Source organism: Balaenoptera ricei, chromosome 20, assembly GCF_028023285.1.
Source record: "Balaenoptera ricei isolate mBalRic1 chromosome 20, mBalRic1.hap2, whole genome shotgun sequence".
Taxonomy (NCBI): Eukaryota; Metazoa; Chordata; class Mammalia; order Artiodactyla; family Balaenopteridae; genus Balaenoptera; species Balaenoptera ricei.
In genome coordinates this window covers 18389517-18414454 of record NC_082658.1, presented here as the reverse complement: position 1 = coordinate 18414454, position 24938 = coordinate 18389517, and the positions used below count along the sequence as shown (strand labels likewise).

The 24938-nt window shown below is 42.1% G+C and overlaps 2 protein-coding genes and 1 pseudogene across 3 annotated transcripts in view; 1 reads left to right on the top strand and 2 right to left on the bottom strand.

The window, feature by feature from the left end:
* The window catches only part of LOC132354513 (large ribosomal subunit protein eL19), a 410792-nt gene that overhangs the window by 250832 nt on the left and 135022 nt on the right, over positions 1–24938 (bottom strand). The window lies entirely within an intron of this gene.
* The window catches only part of CWC25 (CWC25 spliceosome associated protein homolog), a 33620-nt gene continuing 16785 nt past the window's right edge, over positions 8104–24938 (top strand). The window contains exons 1-8 of the mRNA XM_059906806.1: positions 8104–8264; positions 10516–10688; positions 18167–18403; positions 21768–21837; positions 22536–22663; positions 23329–23392; positions 24014–24225; positions 24610–24708. Coding sequence (XP_059762789.1) covers positions 8247–8264; positions 10516–10688; positions 18167–18403; positions 21768–21837; positions 22536–22663; positions 23329–23392; positions 24014–24225; positions 24610–24708 — 1001 coding nt within the window. The 5' untranslated portion in view covers positions 8104–8246. The remainder of the gene's footprint in view (positions 8265–10515; positions 10689–18166; positions 18404–21767; positions 21838–22535; positions 22664–23328; positions 23393–24013; positions 24226–24609; positions 24709–24938) is intronic.
* LOC132355974 (mitochondrial import inner membrane translocase subunit Tim17-A-like) lies at positions 16171–16681 on the bottom strand (annotated as a pseudogene).

Genomic DNA, 24938 nt, shown 5'->3' with positions numbered 1-24938 from the left:
CATTTTTAAGTTGTCAAGCTGATTCTAAAATTTATATGGAAATACAAAAGTCCTAGAATATCCAAAGTCATCTTCAAAGAAAGGAACAAAATTGAGCGACTTAACACTGCCTGCTCTCCATACTTTATATAAAGCTATGGTAATCAAGACAGATGGTACTGGCATAACGATCAACAAATAGATCAGTGGTGGAGAATCGAGAGCCCAGAAATAGATCCCACTTATATGGTCATTTGATTTTTAACAAGGCACCAAAATAATTCAATGGGGAGAAAAAGTCTTTTCAAAAGTCGGTGCTAGAATAACTGGATATCCATATGGAAGAAGATGAATCTCATACCATACACAAAAATAAATTCCAGAGATGGCTCATCACTACCTAGGGTAGACCCAAAATGTAGTGATGTGAGCTAGTTAAGCCTAGAGTTGACTATGATTTCAGTGACATCCAGAAGTGTGTACTCTTCAAGGCTCTCTATATTACAGGAAGTCTCCTTCTTAATAACCACAAAACCAGGCAAATGGGCTAATGACCCAGCCACAGAAAATGCAGATTGGTGAACTGGAGACTATTATTATGCTCTGTGACTCCTGTTAAAAAGCAAAATTCAACTGAGTAAATTTGAAGATCTAATTGGTTTTATATAACAATTCATAAGGAGCTCTGAGGAGCTGTACAAAAACGTTTATAGGCGGAAGGGGGCAGAGCAAGAAAGTTATTCTAGCAAAGAATGGAATGTTTCAGGCAAGGTCACCTTTCTTTGGGGATAGTTGGGGGGTCTATCAAGTAGATTACCTCACTAGTGTTGACCAGGTAATTCCAGATTGGTCACATTCCTGGGAGAAGCTGAAACTGCAGTTACGTTAGGTATTAAGTCTTGGTTTGCTGATGTGAGACTTAGCACAAGTGACTCCATTTGGGGGCCTGTTGTTTATTTTTTTAACACTCTCTAATTGTTTCCTAAGCATTGTGGCTTGTTTTTGAGTGGCATGTCAATACCTTCCTGGTTGTATGTTTCCATTGGAGTTATGAGCATTGATGCTTGCAAACCCAGGCTAAACACATTTTTATGATGTCCCCCTTTTTAAATGACCTTGTCCTGTCCAATAAATAAATGATTGTCTCCAAAAAAATTAATTCTAGAAGGATCATAGACCTAAAGCTGTTAAAGGAAAACATAGGAAAATATCTCTCTGACTTTAGGCTAGGTAAAGGTTTCTTAGTGCATGACTAGGAGTCTCTCCATGAGCAAACAGGCACGCACGGTCTCTGAGTTCTCTTCCAACTAAGCCTTGACTTTTGGACTTCCATGTTCCTCTCTGCATTGTCCAATTTTAGCAAGAATCTTGTGAAGTCAGTTTAGTTAGAATCAAAATCCTCCCTCCGCCATATCTGACCTCGTCCCTCATCCCCCATCATCCTGCAGGTGATGTGTGATCATTCTGGCCTGCCTTTATTTTGGTTTAGCCAGAATTCTATCCCTGCCCCTGATATTTTTTCTTAGTAATTTTTCATCCACTAACCCCTGCACTGCTGCTTGGCTGTAAATTCCCACTTGCCCATGTTTCATTCAGAGTCGAGCCCAATCTCTTTCCCCCACTACAAGACCCCATTGCAGTGGTCCCTATTGGCCCTAATCTTTTTTTTTTTTTTTTTTTTTTTTTTTTTTTATAGCTACTTTATTTATTTATTTATTTATTTTTCGCTGTGTTGGGTCTTCGGTTCGTGCGAGGGCTTTCTCTAGTTACGGCAAGTGGGGGCCACTCTTCATCGCGGTGCGGGGACCGCTCCTCATCGCGGTGCGCGGGCCTTTCACTATCGTGGCCCCTCCCGTTGGGGGGCACAGGCTCCAGACGCGCAGGCTCAGTAGTTGTGGCTCACGGGCCCAGCTGCTCCGTGGCATGTGGGATCTTCCCAGACCAGGGCTCGAACCCGTGTCCCCTGCATTAGCAGGCAGATTCTCAACCACTGCGCCACCAGGGAAGCCCGGCCCTAATCTTAAATAACATTATTCTTTAACAAGTGTCATGAATAATTTTTCCTTTACCAAGAGGACACAAGAAGCATAAAAGAAAATATTGATAAATTAGACTTCATCAACATTTAAAGTGTCTGCCTATCAAAAGACACTGTTAAGAAAATGAATGGGCAAGTCTAGACTAGGAGAAATTACTTGCAAAATATATATCTGACAAAGAACTAGCATCCAGCATATGTAAAGAACTCTTACTACCTGAAAGTAAAAAGATTGTAAGCAATCCAAATAAGAAATGGAGAAAAGATTTGAAGAGACATTTCACAAAGGAAGAGATACAAATAAATGGCCGATAAACCCATGAAAAAATATTTAATATCATTAGTTATCAGAAAAATGCAAATTAAAACCACATTGTGACACTCCACATGTATCAGAATGTCTAAAATTAAAAAGACTGACAACACCAGATACCAACTCTCAAGCAAATTGGTGGGAATGTAAAATGGTATATACCATTTTGTGAAAAGGTCTGGCAGTTTGTATAAAAATAAAATATATTGACCTACCTCTCAGCAATTCCATTCTTAGGATTTTACTCAAGATAAATGAAAACATATGCTCACAAAAGACCTATATAGAAACATTCATAGCAGGAATTCCCTGGTGGTCCAGTGGTTAGGACTCTGCACTCTCACTGCCAAGGGCCTGGGTTTGATCCCTGGTCGGGGAAATAGATCCCTCATGCATGCCACAACTAAGGAGTCCACATGCCACAACTAAAGATCCCGCATGCCACAACTAAGACCCAGCACAGCCTAAATAAATAAATAAATATTTAAAAAAAAAAAAGTGGTTGCCTGTTGGGGGAAGGGACAAAGATTAACTGGGAAGGGGAATGAGGGATGATGTCAATGTTCCATTTCTTGCTGGAAGTTTGGGTTACACAAAGTTAGTGAACATACACCTAGGATTTATGCATTTCATTTAATGTAACTTTAACATAAACACTGTAAAAACTGAATATCTAATTATAGTTAATGATACGCATGCTGAAGTATTTAGGAGGAAGTGTACTGTTTGTCTGCAACTTACTTCAAAATGTACTAAAAATAGGAGGACTTACTGGATGGAGAGAGGGATAGATATGTGTATAGAAATGTAATAAAGCAAGTAGAATAAAATGTTAACTGTAGAATCTAGTTGGTAGTATATGGGTGTGTCATGTAAAATTCTTTCACCTGTGTTGAATGAAAAATTTCGTAATAAAATGTTGGGGACTTTTTTAAAAAGGTGAATCAATGTAAGTAAAAGTATTAAATATCATTGCTTTATGAATGTGACAAAAATTTTGAGAGTGGTACTTGAATGACTGAAGTGGAGAAGTAGAACATTACTTCATTGAATCTGCACAGCAACTTTATGAGGTTGGTTAGGTGGTAATAAAATCATTGTTTTAGTAATGGGGGAACTAAGGCTCAGAAAGGTTAACTGACCTGCAATGTGGCATGCCAGGATCTTAACCCAGGTATGGTTTTTTTTGTTTTTTTTGTTTTAAATTTATTTATTATTTATTTATTATTTATTTTTGGCTGTGTTGGGTCTTCGTTTCTGTGCAAGGGCTTTCTCCAGTTGCGGCAAGTGGGGGCCACTCTTCATCGCGATGCGCGGGCCTCTCACTATCGCGGCCTCTCTTGTTGCGGAGCACAGGCTCCAGACGCGCAGGCTCAGTAGTTGTGGCTCACGGGCCTAGTTGCTCCGCGGCATGTGGGATCTTCCCAGACCAGGGCTCCAACCCGTGTCCCCTGCATTGGCAGGCAGATTCTCAACCACTGTGCCACCAGGGAAGCCCCCCAGGTATGTTTTGACTCCAGCACACACTATGCTTCACTGTTTGTGCAAAAAATCTTTATTTCCCTGGGTTAATATATTACTCTGTATGTTTCTCAATTATGGCCTTTGCTACACTATAGTGATGTCAGGTATTTAGGCATCTGCCTCCTCCTTTATACCATAAAGGGGTATAAAGGCCAGGGGAAAGTTTCCATCTTTGTAGCCTCCATACTTAGCATTGTTCTTAGTATAGTGCTAACTAGCACATAATAATCTTTCCCTTAGGTTGATGAATAGATGCAGGAAGGAAGAAAGGAATGCTCCCTAACTTGGATGATGCTTTCTGGCTTAACCTATCTCAACAGCTCACTCTTCCACCACTTTCTGCAAGATTCATGCCTAACCAGACCATTTGATCAGGGCCTATAGTTGTTAACCTGACTTAACAGCTGTGGGGCTATTTATGGTTACCTGACTGTAGGCTGGCTTGTACAATCTCCAAAGCAGCAGAATTTGGGACAACTATCTCTGGAGTAGCTGAGGAGTAGCAAAGACCTGACTCTACCTTGGGAAGAGCATTTATCAGTTTAAAGACTATGGCTATAGTACAATTTGTCCAGAGTCTGACATCCACTGAATGGACAAATGAATGAATAAATGATGACGAAAGGCAACACAGGTCAGTCATGGCAATTAATTCCTTGATTTGCCTCTCATAATGCCCCTCTCCTCATTGGGAAAACAGCTCTGTATTACAGTGTTTGTAAATAACCTTTAGGTTTCCTGGCTTAAGACAAGACTATTTCATTTATTTATTTATCTTTGAAAACTAACTTTATTCTAAAGCAGTAGTTTTCAAACTCTAGTGTACACATGAATCACACGAAGAACTTTCTAGAATCTGAGAATCTCACCCCTGGAAAGTCTATTCAGTGGTTCAAGGGTAGGGTCCAGGAACATGTCATGTTTAAGAAGACCTTCAAGGTATTCTATTATAGGTAGTCCCCAGGTCACACTTTGAGAAACACTGGTGAAAAGAAATTGGTTCATGTAGTTTCTGCAGTTTCAGTTATCTCTGCCTCAAAAATAGCCCTGTCTTGTTTTCAAGTACTTTCCACCACAAAACTATGGCACCACTGACTTTTAGAACCATTTTCTTCCTCCTAACCTTTGGTGTCAATCAGCCCTAGAAGAGAAGTTACTATGGATATTGGTAACTTTGTGGATAGAATTGTTATCATTTATTGAGCGTCTACTATCTACCAGAGACTATGTGAAATGCTTTACAAATGTAATTGCATCTAATTCTTACAACAACTTTGCAGGGTAGGTGGTATTGCTCTTATTTTACAGATGAGGAAAAACTCTCAGAGAGGTTATGTAACTTGTCCAAGGTCACGTAACATAGCTGACAGAATTGTGATTCAAATGCAAGTCAAAGCCATTGCTTTTTCAAACATATAACCCCCATTATTACTGTATGGAATTATTAATATTAATGATTATTATTTCTATGCAGTCATGCCCTAAGCAAAACACTTTGGTCAATGGTGACTTCAGAACACAGGGCCTTTAAGGCTCATCCATCCATTCATGTATTCATTTAACAATAATTAAGCAACTGCTATGTGCCAGAAACTGTGCCAAGCACAAGGGACACAAAGGTGGAGGTCTCTAGCATTATGGAACTTACATGGATACAGACAAGTAGATAGGCAATTATAATACAGAGCAAGTGCTATAATATAATTCACCTAATTAATCTACAAATTTAATATATCTCTCAATAATAACATAAAAAACAATGTTTCTGGAACTGGACAAGCTGACCTGAAAGTTCATTTGTTAAAATAAAATTGTAAAAAGAACCAGGAAACTCCAGAAAAAGAAGAGTAGTGAGGGAGAAGTAGGCCTACGTCATTAAAATAAAACTATTAGGGCAGTTTGATAAGACCACATGAATAGATGGATTAATGGAATGGAATAGAGAATCCAGAAACAGACTCAGATACAAATAGGAATATAGTATATGTATATATGTATGTATTTCACACCAGTAGGGAAAATATAAGATTATTCTGTAGAGGTGTTGAGGTGAATGTGTATCCAACTAGAAAGACCAAAAAAAAAAAAAAAAATTCCAAATGGATCAAAGACTTAAATATGTAACATAAAATTATAAAGGTATGTAAAGGAAACATGGGATAAATGAACGCTGATTGAGGAGGGTATAAGGATGGTGGAAGGCTTCTACTGCATTGACTTTTTTTTGGCCTCACCACACAGCAGCAGGATCTTAGTTTCCTGATCGGGTATCAAACCAAGGACTCCTGCAGTGGAAGCATGGATTCTTAACCACTGGACCGCCAGGGAACTCCCTACTATGTTGACTTTTGTATCTTTTAAAACATATTTACAATGTATTACCCACTAAAACATGTTTTTTTGTTGTTGTTGTTAAGAGTGTTTGGCTAGGGAAATAAAAGTTTAGCTCTAGCATAGTGAGTGAGAGGTAGGGAGTCTTATGAAGCTGGAGAGGTAAGAAGAGTCAGATCATGAAAGAACTCGACATGGCCGCGCAACCCGGCTTATGGGATATTAGTTCCCTAACCAGGGATTGAACCCGGGCCCTCAGCAGTGAAAGTGCAGAGTCCTAACCAGTGGACCGCCAGGGAGTTCCCAGGACTTCACATTTTTTAAACGCGGGCTCTATAGTATGAATAATGGGGAGCTATGAAACGTTTTAAAGCGGTGGGTTGATACAATCATATCTGCATTTTAGAGAGATCACTCTTAGCTATAAAAAGAGTGCATAGATCTATAAGGGATAAAACTGAAAACGGGGAAGTGGACTTCTACCGGGTGAGGGATGATGATGGCCTGAACCAGGCAGGTGGTGAATGTCATGGTGAGGTGGATAGATTTGAGAGATGTTGAGCAGTTAGAATCTTGTTGATTGGATGTTGGAGATGAGGGAGAGATCTAGAATGACGTCCGGATGGAGAAGTGGTGGTAGTAGGGGATTGGGGGAGTAGGTATAGGTGAGATAACGCATTTAGTTTAAGTGACTTCCAGATGTCCAATTGGAAATGCCTAATAGCCAGGCTTAAAACCCTGGAGCTTGAAAGAGGGCTACGACTGGAGATAATGAATTTGGGATTCATTAGCATATAGATGGTAACTGAAACCCTGTGAGTAGATGAGATCACCCAAGGAGAGCACCTACTGTGAAAGGACCTAAGACAGAACGGATGAGGAAGAAACAAAGAAAATGTTCCCTGAGAAGGATCTAGAGAAGGAAAATTTGGAGAGTGATGGGAAGAAGTCAAGTGAAAAGTGTTTCGATAAGGAGAGAGTGGTCCTCAATACCAAAGGCTAGGGGTAGTCCTGATGAGGATGAAATGTGTTATTTGATTTAAATACAGGGGTATTACTGAAGATCACGGGAAGAATAGTTGAGCGGAGGGTTTAGGTTAAGCAGAAGATGAAGCGGAAGCATCTCGTCCCCGAAGTGCAAGCATCTTGTCTCCGTAGTGGAGACAACTTGTTTCAAGTTCGCTAAAGACGGAGAGGAGAGTGCAGCAGCTGGGGGAAAGACATGAGCTTTTTTCTTTTTTAAGGATCAACTGAGCGTATCTAAAATGATGATGACAAAGAACCAATACTTAGGGAGATAGAGGAGAGAGGGAGGAATTGAGTAATACCAGATGCGAGGGGTGGGATCCGAGCAGATGAACCGCCGTGCCTTAGATTAGGAGGGATGCTTCTTCCATCGTAAACGAAGGGAAAGGAAAGGGGAACGCTGGCAGATTCTAAAGGTTTGGTGCAGGGAAGCTGATGGAATTTCGGCTCGATGGTTTCTATTTAACTCCGTAAAATACTCCTGGAGTAAGGGGGTTGGCTGTGAGTCGAGGTTTGAGGAGACTGCGGATTTGAAAAGCCTTTTAGAAACTCCGGGCGGCCTAGGCTGGTCCACGCTGGGGCCTCGCGAGGGAGGCCCACGAGTGGAGCTCCGAGGGGGACGCCGCGGTGCGTCGCCATGGCAACCGAACCGCCGGGCTAGGCCCAGGACCAACTGTAACCCGAAACAGCCGCAGCGTTTTAACTCACTATTCCAGAAATCAGGGTAGGAGCCAACCCGAGGCGACCAAAGTGAAACCACAGATCCCGCGATATCACGGCCGCAACCTGCGAAACTGCACGGGACGCTACCGCCACGCAGCGCGACAGCGAGTATTAAACGTCATGGTACCGCGACGCCGTCGCTGTAATACAACGCTCTCCCGGAAGTGGTCTCTGGATCGGGCAGTGAAAGTGGTAGCCAGTTGTCCCCGGGATCAGATCTCCGGAGGTCGTAGCTGAACTCTTTCTCTGCGTTTCTCCTCGATCCTTCTTGAGTTTTTCAGGTCCGCGTAGTGAGGAAACGTCTCCACCATCATGGGGGGCGGAGACCTGGTAAGTGAGGGAGCCCAGGGCTGGGGGAAGACTGAGGCCGGAGACCGACTGAGGCTGGGGACGGAAATTGGCGGGGGTGACAGTGGGTATTCTTGGCAACGCAGCCGTTGGGGACAGAGAGCTGTAGCCCTGGACAGGCTACGGATAGCTAAGGCCGTGAGGGACCGGGCGGAGACTTGGGAAGATATGTGAGGTGGGTCGCCAAGGAAGGCAGGTGTTGTTTGTTGACAGGGAGCCCTTCTGGCTGGAAATTTTGGGAAGCCTCGGGGGCGGTTGGAACCGTGGCTAGGAAAGGAGGCGGGTATGGAGGACGTGTCACTTCGTTTTGTATATCTTGTCTTGGGATACATCTCCTTTCCTCAGCTAGGAGTTCAGTCATGTCCTGGGCTATAGTAGGGGTGATTTGTGCCCCCGTTGTGCTCGTCCCTGAGCCATGTCCTGGGGTCACGGAAGATCTTCCTCATGTTCACCTTTCTGACATCCACTCCTTCTTCAGTGCTGCATCCTGATCTGTAGTGGCAGAGCATTCTTCTGAATTCATAGCACTTAATATAAGTTATGTGGCTATTTCTCTTAAACTGTATAGTTCATTTGTAGGGGGCTAAGCCTCCGAATTGGGCAAATGTACCCATAAGAACATGGTGCAAGATCAGAAAAATGCTCATCTCCTGAAAGTGTAGCTAATTGAATCAGGAAATAGATTCGTTTAGCCACCTGTCCAGTAGCTATATTGGAGTTTGTCAGGTGTTGTCAATTAGAATGAGTTCCAAGATACCATCGAGGTTCTTCTGACTTAGTGTCTTCAAGTAGCTGCATTTAGGGACAGGAAAGCTCTAATCCAGAGTCCCTCAACCTCAGTGCTATTGACATTTTGGGCTGGATAATTCTTTGTTGTGTGTGTGGTCCTGTGCATGTAGCAGCGTCCCTGGCCTTTAGCCAGTAGCACCTTTCTCCTTCAGTTGTGACAACCAAAACTGTCTACAGACATTGCCAAATGTTCCCTGGGAGGCAAAATCACCCATATTGAAGGCGAGAGAGGAGGACCATTAGGACAAGGTGGAGGGTTGGGGAGGAAGGGAGGAAGGACTGAACAACCTGATGAGGGGAAAGGGAGTACAAGAAGAGAGAGAAAAAAGGAAGCTTCATTAAAAAAAAAAAAAAATTATTTTGGCCACACTGAGCAGCATGTAGGATCTTAGTTCCCTGACCAGGCATTGAACCCCGCCCCCTACAGTGGGAGCACGGAGTCTTAACCACTGGACCACCAGGCAATTCCCTCATTTAGGTTTCTTAACTGGTCTGCTGGTTTTCAATCCTGATCCTCTCCAATCCATTCTTTACATGCTAGGCTGGTCATGCCTCCCACCTGCATATGAATGCTTAGTGTTTTCTACTGTCAACAGGATAAAATCCAATCCCTTAACATGGCTTATAAGGCCCTTAAGCTGTTGCTTTCTTAGTTGGCTTCATCTTGAGCCCCTTCCAAGCTTGCTCTCCTATCTCCAGCCATGCTGAATTATTTGTTCTTTCTCACCACTGGGCCTGCAGTTGTGTGTGCTGTTACCTCTGTGTGGAAATCTACCCCACTCCATCCCGCTTCCTACATCACTGGGCTAATTTATAATTATCCTTAGATGTCACTTCCTCCAGGAAACCTTCCCTGGTTGGGAAGCTGAACCAAAGCAGTGGCTAATGGGGAGGAGGGAGAGGAGAAGCATTCCTTGAGGGTGAGGGGGAAGATCAGAACCAGGGGGAGATTCTTGGGAAGGAAGGTTGAAAGAGGTACTAGGTGGGGTTGTAAACCATGCAAGTTTAAGGCACGTTAAGTGGACTCAAGGAAAAGAAGGCTGTGTTCATAAGAATGAACGTCCAGTGCCAAAGGCACTTGAATTCTTTTGCCTTTCAGAGTCTATACTTTCCTGCTTCTCTACACCATTCCCCCTGTACTGTCATCACCAACCCTCACTTCAGGCATGGCCAGTGGAAGTCAGACTCACACATTTCAGGATAGAAGTATTTGAAGGGAATCTCGGAGGGGCCTGTTTTTTCCTGAGGCTTTATGTACTTGAACAACCTCTCTCCCGCACCCCCATGTGTGAGATTTTTGGGTGCCAACCTTGCCATTGTTAAAGACGTCTTGCCCTTACATGCCTGCCTTGGCATGAATATAGGGGTGGGAAAGGGAGGGCCAGTTATACTCACCACCCACCCACTGGCCGCATTGTTTTCTCCCTCCTTTCATTTCCCACAGAATCTGAAGAAGAGCTGGCACCCGCAGACCCTCCGCAATGTGGAGAAAGTGTGGAAAGCTGAGCAGAAACATGAGGCTGAGCGGAAAAAGATTGAGGAGCTTCAGCGCGAGCTGCGGGAGGAGAGGGCCCGGGAGGAGATGCAGCGCTATGCAGAGGACGTTGGAGCTGTCAAGTACGTGAGGAGCTGGGGCGCTTTGACCTGGGGGTGTCTTGGTGTGTGGGGAGTTGCAGAACTGCCTGCAGGTGCATCGTCCAGTTGTTGCATGATAGCTGGTTAAGAGCGTGAGTTTGGAATCAGACTGGCCTGGGTTCTGAGGCTGGCATGGCATGGACTAGCCTAGCTGTGTAACTGGGAGCAAGTTTGGGAGCCTTGGTTACCTCAGTAGAACCGGGGGCGTGAGAGTACCCAACTCCTCAGGTTTGTTGAGGATCAAATGAGATGACATATAAAGGGCTTAGTGTAGACCAAGTTCATGGTAGATGATTGCCAAATAACTGTGGCTGAGGATGATTGCCTGTACCCTGCTTCTCAGTATGTGCTGAGGCCTCAGTCCTGCTTTTGTTTATTTATGGATTGCAGGCTCATTTTAGGGAGGCAGAGAGGTCCCATGGAAGGAGGTAGATGGTGTGTCTGTCAGTAAAAGCTGTGTGACTGTGGACAGTCTCATTCGATTTTCCCTGACTTCAGTTTCCTCTTGTATAATATAGGATAGGAGTAACAGACAATAATTACTCTACCCATCTCATAAAAGGGGATGGGAATAAATGTGTTCTGAGAAAAATTAAAAGCATAAAATATGCAGTGCAGGTTTCCCGGAACGTGGGATTCTAATCTGGGGTGTGAGGATAGACAGTGGGAATGTTCTTTTTTACCGATTTCTGTAATTTAATAAGGCGAGATCAGCTCTGGGTCCAGCCAGGGCTCTTGGCCGGGAAGTGGCTGTGCACCGAGCTGGCTGGCAGTGGGGAGGGCGCTCTCAAGCAGAGGTTCCGCGGCCCAGGGAGGGCAAAAGCAAAGTCTCTAACTTGTTCTCAGAGGGAGGTTTCTAGAGCCAGGGAGGTGGTTGTGGTGGCGCTAATGGAGTTAGCGCTGGATAGAAGCTAGGTGTTGTGAGAGCGCCCCAATTTTTTTTTTTTTAAAGCCGATCCGAATTTCCATCTCTATTTTCTTTACTCTTTCTTGTTTCTAAATATTCAGTGTACTTTTTCTGCAGCTAATGAAAAGTGAAGGTCTTCAAATGTCATGTTTGAGAGTACAGGTAGTATTCAGTGGAAATTGGGAGTCATCAATGTTTTTTTTATCCCAAGAACATTAAACAATCTGTATATACATATTTTTTGTAAATCTTAAATGTAAGAAAATATAGTTAAAAATCACCTGCTTTAAAATCAAATGTAAAATTATTCTTTGGGAATTTGTTTTTTTAAAACAGTGAAAAGCAATGAGTAGTGAATATACTAAAGATATTTATAATCTCTGACTTATTTTAATATACTTGGAATTTTGTTTCTGGTAAGAGCTATTGCTTTCTTGTTTGACTTCCTGATTAAGTTTCAGTAAAATGTGCATATAATAACCACAGACTGTATTCTGTATGAAAAAAACAAATCCGAGAAAACCCACTTCTTCACTGGAACGATCACCAATAAATCAGTATTTTAAAATTTTTTAGAAAAAATATGCAGTGCATTCCTAAATCAGAATTGAATTAAAAAAACTCCAGATAGACTAAAATTGACTTATCTGTACTATCCCTTGTTCATATCCTAGTGGGCAAGTCTCCAGGGTGACATGTGACATACTTCCCCTGTTGGATATACAGGGCTTTTCCTTAGTAATTTCATGACAGGAGGATTTGTGACATACAGAGGTGTGTGTGTGTGTGTGAGAGAGAGAGGCTTAGTTTCAGTTCGTGGAAATGGCATTATGGAATTTAGGCAGGATAACAATTACATTCTTTCTTTGTTTTTGTTTGTTTGTTTATTTTATTTATTTTTTATACAGCAGCTTCTTATTAGTTATCTATTTTATACATATTAGTGTATACATGTCAATCTTGATCTCCCAGTTCACCCCCCCCAACTTCCCCCCCTTAGTGTCCATATGTTTGTTCTCTACATCTGTCTCTATTTCTGCCTTGCAAACTGGTTCATGTGTACCATTTTTCTAGATTCCATATATATGTGTTAATATACAATATTTGTTTTTCTCTTTCTGACTTAACTTTTACTTCACTCTGTATGACAGTCTCTAGATCCATCCACATCTCTACAAATGACCCATTTTCGTTCCTTTTTATGGCTGAGTAATATTCCATTGTATATATGTATACATTCTTTCAGGATTGGCAGAAGGCCATTCTGACTTAAGTATAAAATTTGAAATGTTTTAAAATAAATGGAGTCTTGGAGTTTTTAAAGTACAGCACAATATATTTAGGGCATTAATATATAAAATGAGGTAAAAGAATGAAATTTTATAAGTTTTTTTTTTTTTTTAATCTTTATTGAATTTGTTACAATATTGTTTCTGTTTCGTTTTTTTGGCCACAAGGCATGTGGGATCTTAGCTCCCCAACCAGGGATCGAACCCGCACCCCCTGTATTGGAAGGCAAAGTCTTAACCACTGGACCGCCAGGGAAGTCCCTATAAGTTTTTTTTAACCATAGATACACATTAAATTATTTTACTTTATACACTTTGTATAAATTATATTCCTTATAATTTAAACTAAATAAATTTCACACATTTGAATTAATTCCTGGGCAGCTTATATGGCATTTTTATATGTGAAGTTTGAGATTTTGTGAACCCTTGATTTTAAAACAAATGTCAATTTTAGACGGAATACCCATTAGTCATAAGAGTTTACTTTCCCACTAACCAAAAGTAAAAAATTATTTTGAAATTTTTATTCAGCCAAGCATTACATATTCTGTGCCTGATATGTCAGAAATTTGGGCTTTGCAGAGTCTAATTAATGAGGTCAGAGTATAGATGAGCAGCTTCAGAGCTGGGAGTCAGTGTATATCTTGTTGCTGACCCTCATGCCCTCTTGTCTGTTGTGAATAGGAGGAAGGTGATTTTATATTCTTTTGATTTTTTGCCCCCTCATGTATTCCCCAATGTTATGAAACTCAACAGGTTAGCACGTAGGTCCCTTTTTTTGGTCTTTACTTGCAAATGTATTTAGACGATCTGCTTGTCCAACTGACTGGTTTGTGTAGTTCTTTGCATAGTGTCGTGCTTTTCATTTATCCAATACAATCCTTTGCTATTTACAGTTCACTTGTATGGTTCAGATAATCTTTTCTGTGTTTATTATACAGCTCTCTTAGAACAAAGAAAAAACCTCATTATGCACGTTATCCTTGATCTCCATCCAAATCCCTCTTTGCAATAGAATGTTGTTTAAGTATTTACTGATAATATTAGAAAATTGTGTTTTCTTTACCAGCATTCTTCAACGCTTGCACTTTAGGGTGTCCCTGGAAGATTAGATAAATGAAGATGGGAGTGATTCCCACCCAAGCAGACTCTCTAAGAATAGCAGGGGGTGTCTGGGGCAAGGGCACCTGGATACTTTAAGAGCTCCCCGGGTGATCCTTATGGGCAGCCTCAATTGAGAACCTGTTCTATATCCTTAGTGATAGCAACAGCAAAAATCTATACATCATTTCGTTTTTATATGACTTTTACCCCAAATCTTCTCTCATTTAAAAACTCAGAGAGAGGGTCTCACTTTAAAAATGATGAGAGATGGCAGTTGCTAGCTCCATTTTAGACGTGAGGATATGGAAGTGCACAGAAGTAACTTGCACGTTTACCCAGCTGGGTAGTGGCGGAACCAGGTCAAGTCCGGTGGCACTGGATCTCAGCGATACAACATGTTCTCTTACTGGAGGGCCTGAGCAGTACTGATATTAGTTGAGTCCTTTTAAGACTAGCTGTAGCCCTGAAAATACTACTTTATAGAAGTATCTGTCTTCATTTTTCCTATCCTTTCTTCTGGATACGTTTTGCTCCTTTGCCTGCATATTCCTGGCCCTCCTACCTCATCATACTGTCTCTTCTCTTTTATTCACTTGCTTAGCTTCTTCTCCCTCATCCAGTAACTGCTCCTGCTTCCCAAGGCTCACTGTTCTTCTCCCTTCATTCCTGTGGTACCAGTGTCTGCTTCATGCTGACGACTCCCACATTTATCCCACACAAACTCTTGTATCTCTGTATATTCAGGCAGTTCTTTTTTTTTTTTTTTTTTTTTTAATTCAGGCAGTTCTGCTTCAAGTGTCCCACAGTTACCCATCACATACTTAGCTCTCAGCAGCACTGTTTGGTAATTTGTTGACCTCTGTGCCTCATCTGGTAGCCTGTGAGCAACTCAGCTGCCTGAATCTTTGTCATCTTTCTGACCTTCTTCCTCTGCCTGGCACATAGGAAGTGTGCTGAGTCAGTGTTTACAAATGAATAAACAAATATTTATTTCCAGTTTCCCCATCTGTGTTCATGTCAGGCATGCATAGGCATGATCCCTTGAGTCATCTTTGACAAGTCCTTTTAGGATCCCCCCCTACTCGATCACTGAGACCTGCTTTTCATTCAAAAAGTACTGCCAGCTCCAGACCCATTGCCCGTGAATTGTCGAACACTGAATGTATTAGGCAACTGTCTGGGATTCATTCCAGCCATCTAGGAGTTTAAAAAAACCTGGTGGGAGATAAAAAACGCATACATAGAGAATAAAAAGACTAGCTAGTGGGAACATCAATGATTTATCCCCAGGGTAAGAAGACATGACAGAACTAAAAGGTAGGTTATGGGATAGGAGGGGCAAAGAAATTATGAAGTACATATTTTATCTCTTAATACATTTATGTTTCTTCTGCCAGTTGTTGAGTTGCCCTTGAAGTAAAACAAAAACAAAACAAAACAAAAAAGACTAGCTAGTGTTTATTTAGTACTTACTTTGTGCCATGCACTCTTCTGAACACCTTAAAAATTCATTGACTTATTTAATCCCCAGCAACCCTATGAGGCAGGTACTCTTTTATCCCCATTTTACAGGTGAGGACACCAGTGCTCAGATGAGTTGCTTGGCTTTAGAGCCGGGATTCAAATCCATGTTGCCTGACTCCAGAGCTTGTGCTCTTAACCGTTATGTTATACTGCCTTTCAGGAAAATGAGCTTGCCAGAATATTCTAGTCACCACTGATCTTCTTGCTCAGACCTCTTTAAGCTCTTATGTAGTCTGCCTTTCACCGTCAATTCCCTCCAGCCCCCAGGAGTTTTTTATTGTTTGAATAACAGAACACACAAAACCAGGCAGAGAAGTCTCCAAGGAAATGATGGTTGTGTTTCACTGTTATTTGTCCCTTGGTTCTTCATCTTCTAAGCACTTATTACAGTTTCTTTTAATGCTGTTAGACATGTATTTTGATTATAAATACAGTCCAACTGTGAATAAATAACTGTATTGTCTTTTTACACCCATTCCCCCATGTTCCTTTAAATAGAAAAAAGTGCTCAATATCTCTTAATAGCCTACTTGGCCATGGTTGTCTCACCTGTGATTTAAAAATACATTGTATCTTGATCTTCCAAAATCCTTCTTGAATTACAGCTTATTCTGTTAAAGAAATTCTGGGAAAGAAGTCATTGATATTGTTGATAGTCTCCAAAAGATGAGGGTGGTAACTGAGTTGAAGGCACCTGGGAGGGATCTTCAGCAAACTGAGGACCATTGGGAAACTACACAGAGGCAGATCTTGTCACTAAGATACCAGCTCCTCCAATTAACCCTAGGAGAATGCCACCAGTCACAGCTGACCAACAACTGTGGCCACTGGTCCCTTTTGGCTGCCAGTGTGACTCCTGTGAAGGCTGTACTTGTGACGGAATTCCAGAGGTCTTTCTAACATGCACCATCCAGCAGAGAATCATGGAAAACAGACCTCCCCAAACTGAAAAGCCACCTCCCAACTGTGGAGGCCTGGTTTTAATAGCTGTCAAACTCCCACGTAGTCTCTGGTTTACTCCCACTGGAGAATGGTGAAAACCTTTAATTGCATAAAAGACACTACTACCTCTAGTACCCATCATAAAGGCCCCACCACAGTCTTCCACATAGTTCTCCAGGGCACGGCTCTCACTCTTGCTCCTCCATCTTGACCCCAGTGGTGTGAGTGAGGGTGGATAAGCTGGGTGGAGCCTGACCCCAGTGGCCCACAATCAATTCTTTTTTTTTTTTTTTTTAATAAATTTATTTATTTATTTATAGCTGCATTGGATCTTTGTTGCTGCACTCAGGCTTTCTCCAGTTGCGTCGAGCAGGGGTTACTCTTCGTTGTGGTGCACGGGCCTCTCATTGTGGAGGCCCCTCCCGTTGGGGAGCACAGGCTCCAGGCACGTGGGCTTCAGCAGTTGTGGCACACAGGCTCAGTTGCTCCGCGGCATGTGGGATCTTCCCGGATCAGGGCTCGAACCCGTGTCCCCTGCATTGTCAGGCGGATTCTTAACCACCGCACCACCAGGGAAGCCCCACAATCAATTCTTAATCATAGACTATAGTGTTTCTCAAACCAATCCTTGTAATAGGAAAAGAAATCTAAAGGGTTGGACCCTCTATTAATGGTTTAAATTATTTTTATTAAAAATATATGCAAAGATATAACTAGGAAGGTATTATTTATGCTCATAGTTGTTATATAATCTTAAACAAAAATAAATATACAAAATGAAAAAGTCATAGTCAAAAACCATTGCACCTAATGTTATAGATAATACTGTTTCGATGAACCTACTTTGCTACTTGCAGTGTGAATGTGATATTGGCTGCTCCAACATATGCTCTTATGAATGAATTCAGCACACCTTTACTGTCTGTTGTGTGAGGGCTCAATTTTCTCACCACTTTTTTTTCTCTTAGAACCACAGGAAAATATTTGGCATGATACTGTGACATAATTTTGCTTCCCTCTTTTGGCTTGAAAGCATAACGTGTTATTGCTGGTCTTTTCTCATTATCCTCTCGAATGTAGTATATTACCACTGGTGCCAAGGTGACAATAAGCACCAAAACACACAGTAAACACAGCTGCATATGTGGTCACTGAAATTGTTTTGGTGATGAGCTGATCCAGAACATGCATGTTAGCTCTTTCAAATTATCCTCGAAATGAAAGCACAACATAAAGACTTTGTAAAGGAGACTTGAGAAACCCTGGGCAAAAGATCCATGCCCCAGGCTGAGGAACTTTTTTTTCCTCATAAATTGCTTTAGGTGTGTGGAAATGATCTCTCTCCTAAAATGTAAACTCCATGACAGCACGTACCGTTTCTTCCCAAGTGCCCCATGGAGTGTGGTGTTTAGCCCTTGCTAAGGAGCCTGTAGAATGAGTCCTGTTCTGACCAGCTGTGCCTTTTTTTTTTTTTTTTAAAGTTTGGCCACGCCTTGCGGCCTGTGGGATCCTTGTTCCCTGACCAGCGATGATCAAACCTGCACCCTTGGCAGTGAGAGCGTGGAGTCCTAACCACTGTGCCGCCAGTGGATTCCCCCAGCTGTGCTTATCTATCCCTCATGTTCAGGTTTTGTGTGTAGGTTTGAGAAGTCTACATTTTCTTTGACTGTATTTTTTTTTTTTTGAACTAGGAAAAAGGAAGAAAAATTGGACTGGATGTACCAGGGTCCTGGTGGGATGGTGAACCGTGATGAGTACTTGCTGGGGCGCCCCATTGACAAATACGTTTTTGAGAAGATGGAGGAGAAGGAGACAGGCTGTTCTTCTGAGACAGGACTCCTCCCAGGCTCTATCTTTGCCCCGTCAGGTGCCAATTCCCTTCTTGACATGGCCAGCAAAATCCGGGAGGATCCTCTCTTCATCATCAGGTACTGATGAGCGGCTGAGAAAGGGGTTCTATTACAGAGATGCTTAGCAGAGATGTTATCTCGCCTCTTGCTTTGCAGTTGGTTTCCTGTTGGCTTTTGTCTGCCATGTAAAAGGATTTGTCTCCATTTGGGCTTCTGATGTTAAGAAGGAGACTCTATTAAGGGTGCCTGAACTAGGCTGTTTGGGAAGAGATTGGTAAAGGTACCAGACCAGACCAAATTTACTCATTTACCTTTGGCCCTTAAACAAAAATAAGAGGTAGAAGCAAGGTGAGAAAGACTGGCAGCTTCTTAGGAATTGGGGGATATGTGTAGAGTTGGCTGGGGGGGTGAATAGGCCTTTTCCCCTACCCTCTACCCCTCCCCTTTGTTTGTTTTTTGCAGCAGAACCCTTTGAAAAGAAACTTTAGAATTTTATTTAACCCTAATATGTAACAGATCAAAGTAGAGCTGCATTTTGGGTGTTAAATCATGTGGTGCGTTTTTTTTGTTTTTGTTTTTAATTTTCATTATTTTATTTCAAGTGTGTAAGGTTGAACATTAAAAAATGTTTATTTCTTATTTACATTTCTTTTGAAAATTCTTTTAAAGTTATCTATATATTACAGATATATATTTATATATAAATATTTTCTCCCATTTTGTTAGCTTCTTAATTAATTATTGTGGTAAAATATACATAACATAAAATTTACCATCTTAACTTTTTTTTTTCTTTTTTTTTTAAAGTTCCTTAAACTCACCAGCATACAAATGTGAGCAGGCACTCTTCCCACACTCACATTGTATCATGAGTACATGTTTGTTTGTTTTTTAATAAATTTATTTTATTTATTTATTTATTTTTGGCTGCATTGGGTCTTCGCTGCTGCACACGGGCTTTCTCTAGTTGTGGCGAGTGGGGGCTACTCTTCATTGTGGTGCACGTGCTTCTCATTGCGGTAGCTTCTTTTGTTTCGAAGCACAGGCCCTAGAGCGCATGGGCTTCAGTAGTTGTGCCGCGTGGGCTCAGTAGTTGTGGTTCGCAGGGTCTAGAGCACAGGCTCAGTAGTTGTGGCGCACAGGCTTAGTTGCTCCGCGGCATATGGCATCTTCCTGGACCAGGGCTAGAACCCGTGTCACCTGCATTGACAGGCCTATTCTTAACCACTGCGCCACCATGGAAGTCCCATCTTAACTATTTTTAAGTGTACATTTCAGTAGCAGTAAGTATATTCACATCATTTTGCAACCATCACCACTACCTATCCTTCTCCAGAACTTTTTCATCTTCGCAACTGAAACCTTATACTCATTAAACAATAAGTCCCCATTCTCTCCTCTTCCCAGCTCCTGGCAACCACTTCTACTTTCTGTTCCTATGAATGTTACTACTGTAGTTACCCATATAAGTGGAATCATATGGTATTTGTCCTTTTGTGACTGACCTATTTCACTCAGCATAATGTCATCAAGGTTCATTGTGTTATAGCATGTGTCAGAATTTCCTTCTCTTTAAAAATTGTGGTAAAATACACATGACATAAAATTTACCATTTTAACCATTTTAAGTATATATATAGTTCAGTAGTAAGGGTATCCAAATTGTTGTGCAACCAGTCTCCAGAAGTTTTTCATCTTGCATAACTGAAAATCTGTATCTGTTAAGCAACAACTCTTCATTTCCTTTTCCCCCCAGCCCCTGGCAACCACTATTGTACTTTTCATTTCTATGAGTTGGACTATTCTGAACCTCATAAAAGTTGAAATCATTCAATATTTGTTTTTTTGTGACTGGCTTATTTTACTTAGCATAATGTCTTCAAGGTTCATCCATGTTGTAGCATGTATCAAAATTTCCTTCCTTTTTAAGGCTGAATAATATTCCATTGCATGTGTATACCACATTTTTTAATCCATTCATCTGTCATGCACACGGGTTATTTCCACCTTTTGGTTATTGTGAATAATGCTGCTATGAACATTGGTGTACAAATATTGTGCATATTATTTTATAAACTCCTTTTTATCACCTAATCATATATATGGGACATTTTTCTATGTTGCTGACTATGCTTCTGTCACATCATTTTTAATATCTATATTGTATGGATATACCATAATTTATTTATTTATTTTTAAACATTTTTTTGACACCTTCCCTTTCTTTTTTTTGTTTTGTTTTTTTAAATTTTTATTTATTTATTTTTGGTTGCATTGGGTCTTAGTTGTGACACGCAGGATCTTTCATTGTGGCATGCGGGCTCTCTAGCTGTGGTGCGTGGGCTCAGTTGCCCCAGCATGTGGGATCTTAGTTCCCTGACCAGTGATTGAACCTGCATCCCCTGCATTGGAAGGCGGATTCTTAACCACTGGCCCACCAGGGAAGTCTCTACCATAATTTTTTTTTTTTTTTTTTTTTTTACGTCTACCATAATTTATTAATATTCTCCTGTTGGATCCCTAACTTGTTTCCAAGTTTTCATTGTTACAATATGAACACCTTTTTAGTGACCTTCCTAGATTTTTTTTAAAAATAAATTTATTTATTTATTTATTTATTTTTGGCTGTGTTGGGTCTTCGTTTCTGTGCGAGGGCTTTCTCCAGTTGTGGCAAGTGGGGGCCACTCTTCATCGCGGTGCGCGGGCCTCTCACTATCGCGGCCTCTCTTGTTGCGGAGCACAGGCTCCAGACGCGCAGGCTCAGTAGTTGTGGCTCACGGGCCTAGTTGCTCCGCGGCATGTGGGATCTTCCCAGACCAGGGCTCGAACCCGTGTCCCCTGCATGGGCAGGCGGATTCTCAACCACTGCACCACCGGGGAAGCCCCCGACCTTCCTAGATTATATCCTTTCAGTAACAAATTCTTGAGGAAGCATTTGTAAGATTAAAGAGTTTGTGAGTATATACAGGCTGTGATAAATGTTGCCGAATTGTCCTCCAGGAAGGTTGACCAGTTTACCCTCCTATGAACACTATGTAAGAGTAAGACTTCTTGAAAGAGGAATCCATTCTGTTTATTTCCCAGGGGTTATCATGCTAAACAGTGGAGGTAGTATTGAAATGTTGCATACGTTTGATACACAAGATGACATACATTTACTTGACCAGTTGGGAAGCCCTGAGCATGAAGCTTAACAAGCAACAGACCAAACTCACTTTCTTGCACAACAGGGAACCAGTGTGAACTTTCCCCACAATATTCAATCCCTTATGCAGATTTGGGAAAGATTTCTGGCTTCCACACAATCATGCAGATTGCACCATGGGGCCTGTCTGCCTGCATTGAGAAAAAAGATTCCTGCATAGAATTATGGAGAGTAGAATGAATGATTTAATCCCCTTTTCTGAAAGAAAGAATCATGATTTTTATAACTTCTCTTTAGGAAGAAAGAAGAAGAGAAAAAAAGAGAGGTATTGAATAATCCTGTGAAAATGAAGAAAATCAAAGAATTGGTAAGTAGTACATCAAATAAGCATCAAGAGCTACTTAACATGAAAACTCCTCTCCATTTACTCTTACGAGAGGGAAAGCAGAATGGCTTTAAACATTTTTGTCTTTTAGAGACCTTCTCCTGGTGATTTTGTGCAATCTTAACATATAAAGCTTAATTATGCTTGATTTTCTCTTTTATGTCCTTTGGTTGGAAAAACAGCATGTTATATCATTCTTCCAGAAAAAGAGGGGTATTGGGATATGCCTGTGGAAAGCATGATCATGCAGTGTGTTCAGGAGATCAGGTGGTATCAAGCCTTTAGGGCCCATTCATCACTCATGTAACATATTATGTGATTGTTTCTTGGATTAGTTGGTAAGGAAAATTTAAAGATTGATCTTGTGGTCCCTGATTACTGTCAGCGGAGTTGCAGTCTTTTGACAAATGGGAATTCCTAGGCAGTGGTTCTGGGGACTGTTTCAAAACACAGATTCCCAGCCCCACCCACCAGTGAGTCCGTTCAGTAGTCTAGGGGCATTTGTGCACAACCAGGGTCCAGACCCTCCACTCTTGTCGACAGGGGACGTCTGATCGTGTCCTGGACCCCTGTAGACCCTGAGGCCTGGAGGCAGGTAGTTTACACATGACCCCATCCCCTCAGAGGGACTGACAGGGGTCCCAGTAATCTTGCGTGGTTATGTTCTGGGCATTTTCTAGTTGCAAATGAGTCTGGAAAAAAAGGAGAAGAAGAAGAAGAAGGAGAAGAAAAAGAAGCACAAGAAACATAAGCACAGAAGCTCAGGCAGTGATCGTTGCAGCAGCGAGGATGAGCACGGCCGGGAGAGGTGAGCGTGTGGAGCGGCCTCCTGCACCGTTGATTCACTCACTCATTCATTCCACAGATACGAACTGAATACCTGCTCCAGGCCAGGAGCCACCAGGTTCTGGGGGTTCAGTGGAGAACACTTGCACACCGGCCCTCTGTCCCCAGAGCTGGCCAGCTAGCACTTGAGTTCCCGGAGGAGTTGGTGAAACCCCCAGGGGAGCTGGCTGTAGCTGTGTCAGTCTTAGGTCATACGTCCTGGATATGACTTTCATCTCAGCTCTTGATTCCTGCAAGACTTAAGTGGGTTTTATGGAAGCTTTTTTTTTTTTTTTTTTTTTCCAAATACATTAATGGGCCCATCTGGACCTGTTCTGTGTGTCTTCTTTGCGGGAGCCGCCAGCGCTGTCTCTGCTGACTCACTCGTAGTCCTTAGAATAGCAGCACGAGGTGAGAGGAGAATGTGCTCGGGTGCTGGGGCTGAAAAGCAAGGCCCACGGTTTTTCGCAGGAAAAACATGACTGTGCTAATGCATCTTCCAGCAAAGATAGAGAAACACACTCCCATGTGAGAGCCGGCAGGTGGGAAAGGTCACGTTTGAAACAGGAAGCACGTCTCAGCACAAGAGCTGTAAACTGGACCTTTAGGCATTTTCTTTTTCAATGAGTATGTGTTTTAATCTCTTAGATCTCAAAAGAAGATGGCAAATTCTTCCCCTGTTTTGTCCAAAGTCCCTGGATATGGCTTACAGGTAAGGATATGGGCTTCTCAAAGGCAGTGACCGTGGGACTGGAACGTGCCAACCTGGCTGCCTTTTTGGACGCAGAGAATATTTAGCAGCCAATCAGACATGCGGAAAGAAGGGAGTTTGGGCAGCACAGACTGGAGAACAGGCCCATTCCTTATCCCTGAGCCTCTGACTATGGCTGAGGGCCCTCTGAGCAGAGAGGCTAAACTACCAGTGGGCGTTGAGGCATTCCGTCCATCCCTCTGCATATAACTTACATGACATGCGTACATTTTAAGGGTTGATGACTTTTTGATAAATGTACATCCCTCTGGATTCCTTTTTTCCCCTCAGTATGTTTAACCTGAGGTCCTCTCCTCCATATTCTGCCTCCTGCTCCTCCTTAGGCTGTAGCAAAGAGCCAAGCCAATTTAGGTGGTTGGGTGATAATCCTTTTAGGGCATTCTGAGGATAACTTTCCTAAGTTTATACAGCTCTCAGTGATAACTATGTGATGGGATTGGTATACCCAGTTGGCTCCTTACAGAACCTCAGTGCTTATTCATTTTCTTGTTTCACTGCATCTTCTCCTGAGCTGCTAGATTTTCCTATGAATAGCTTTTCTTCCTTTCCTTGATGATATAGGTCAGGAACTCTGACCATAGCCAGGGACTGCAGGGTCCTCTGACAGCTGAGCAAAAGCGAGTGCGTGGGTTGAAGAATTACTCCAGGTCCAGAAGCTCCTCTCCCTCACCTCCGAGACATGCCAGCAAGAAGAGCACCAGAGAAGCAGGGTCTCGGGACAGGAGGTCTCGATCCCCGGGCAGAAGGTCACGGTCCCCAAGGCCAAGCAAACCGTAAGTATGGGAATTCAGTGGGAAATAACCTGTGAATGTGGGGGCCTGGTTACAGCTGGTATTTGCTTTTAGCGATGTCTGTTCATCAACTCTTCCAAATGTCTTTGCTTTGTTATTATCTTTACTTTTTTTTTTTTTTTTTTTAATGTAAAGCTCAGACCCCTAGAACTACATATTTATATATGTGGAGTCTCTAGAGTGAGATTAATACCAAATCTTATGTATCCTTATGCCTTTGTTTTTCTTCCACTTCTTCCCTCTATTTTCTTCAATTTGGATTATAGTTCTAAAACTGTTAGCTTTTCTTCCATCATTTGAGGGACATGGTAAAAGCCACTGTATTGAAAAAGCTCTTCTCCTCTCTGCCCTCTGTATCTGTTACAGGCACAACTCTAAGGTAAATAGGAGAGACAGAGGCCGAAGTAAGAGCCTATCACCTAAAAAAGACATCTACCAAAGGCGGCATGCTCATGGGTACACCAGGTGAGTCAAGAGCCCAGTAGGTTAACTTCAGACTTTCAGGCCTGAGTCTTGGAATGGCTCAGACCAGGGCAAGTGGATAATCTATATCACCTTTTTTGCCCACCCCTCTTTTATTCATCTTGGTCAACTTTTAACCATCTGCCCTGCCCCCCACCCCACGCGAGTCACATTGAAAGGACAAAGTAAATAGTTTTGAACTATTGAACTAATGACCAATTCACTAAGTGACT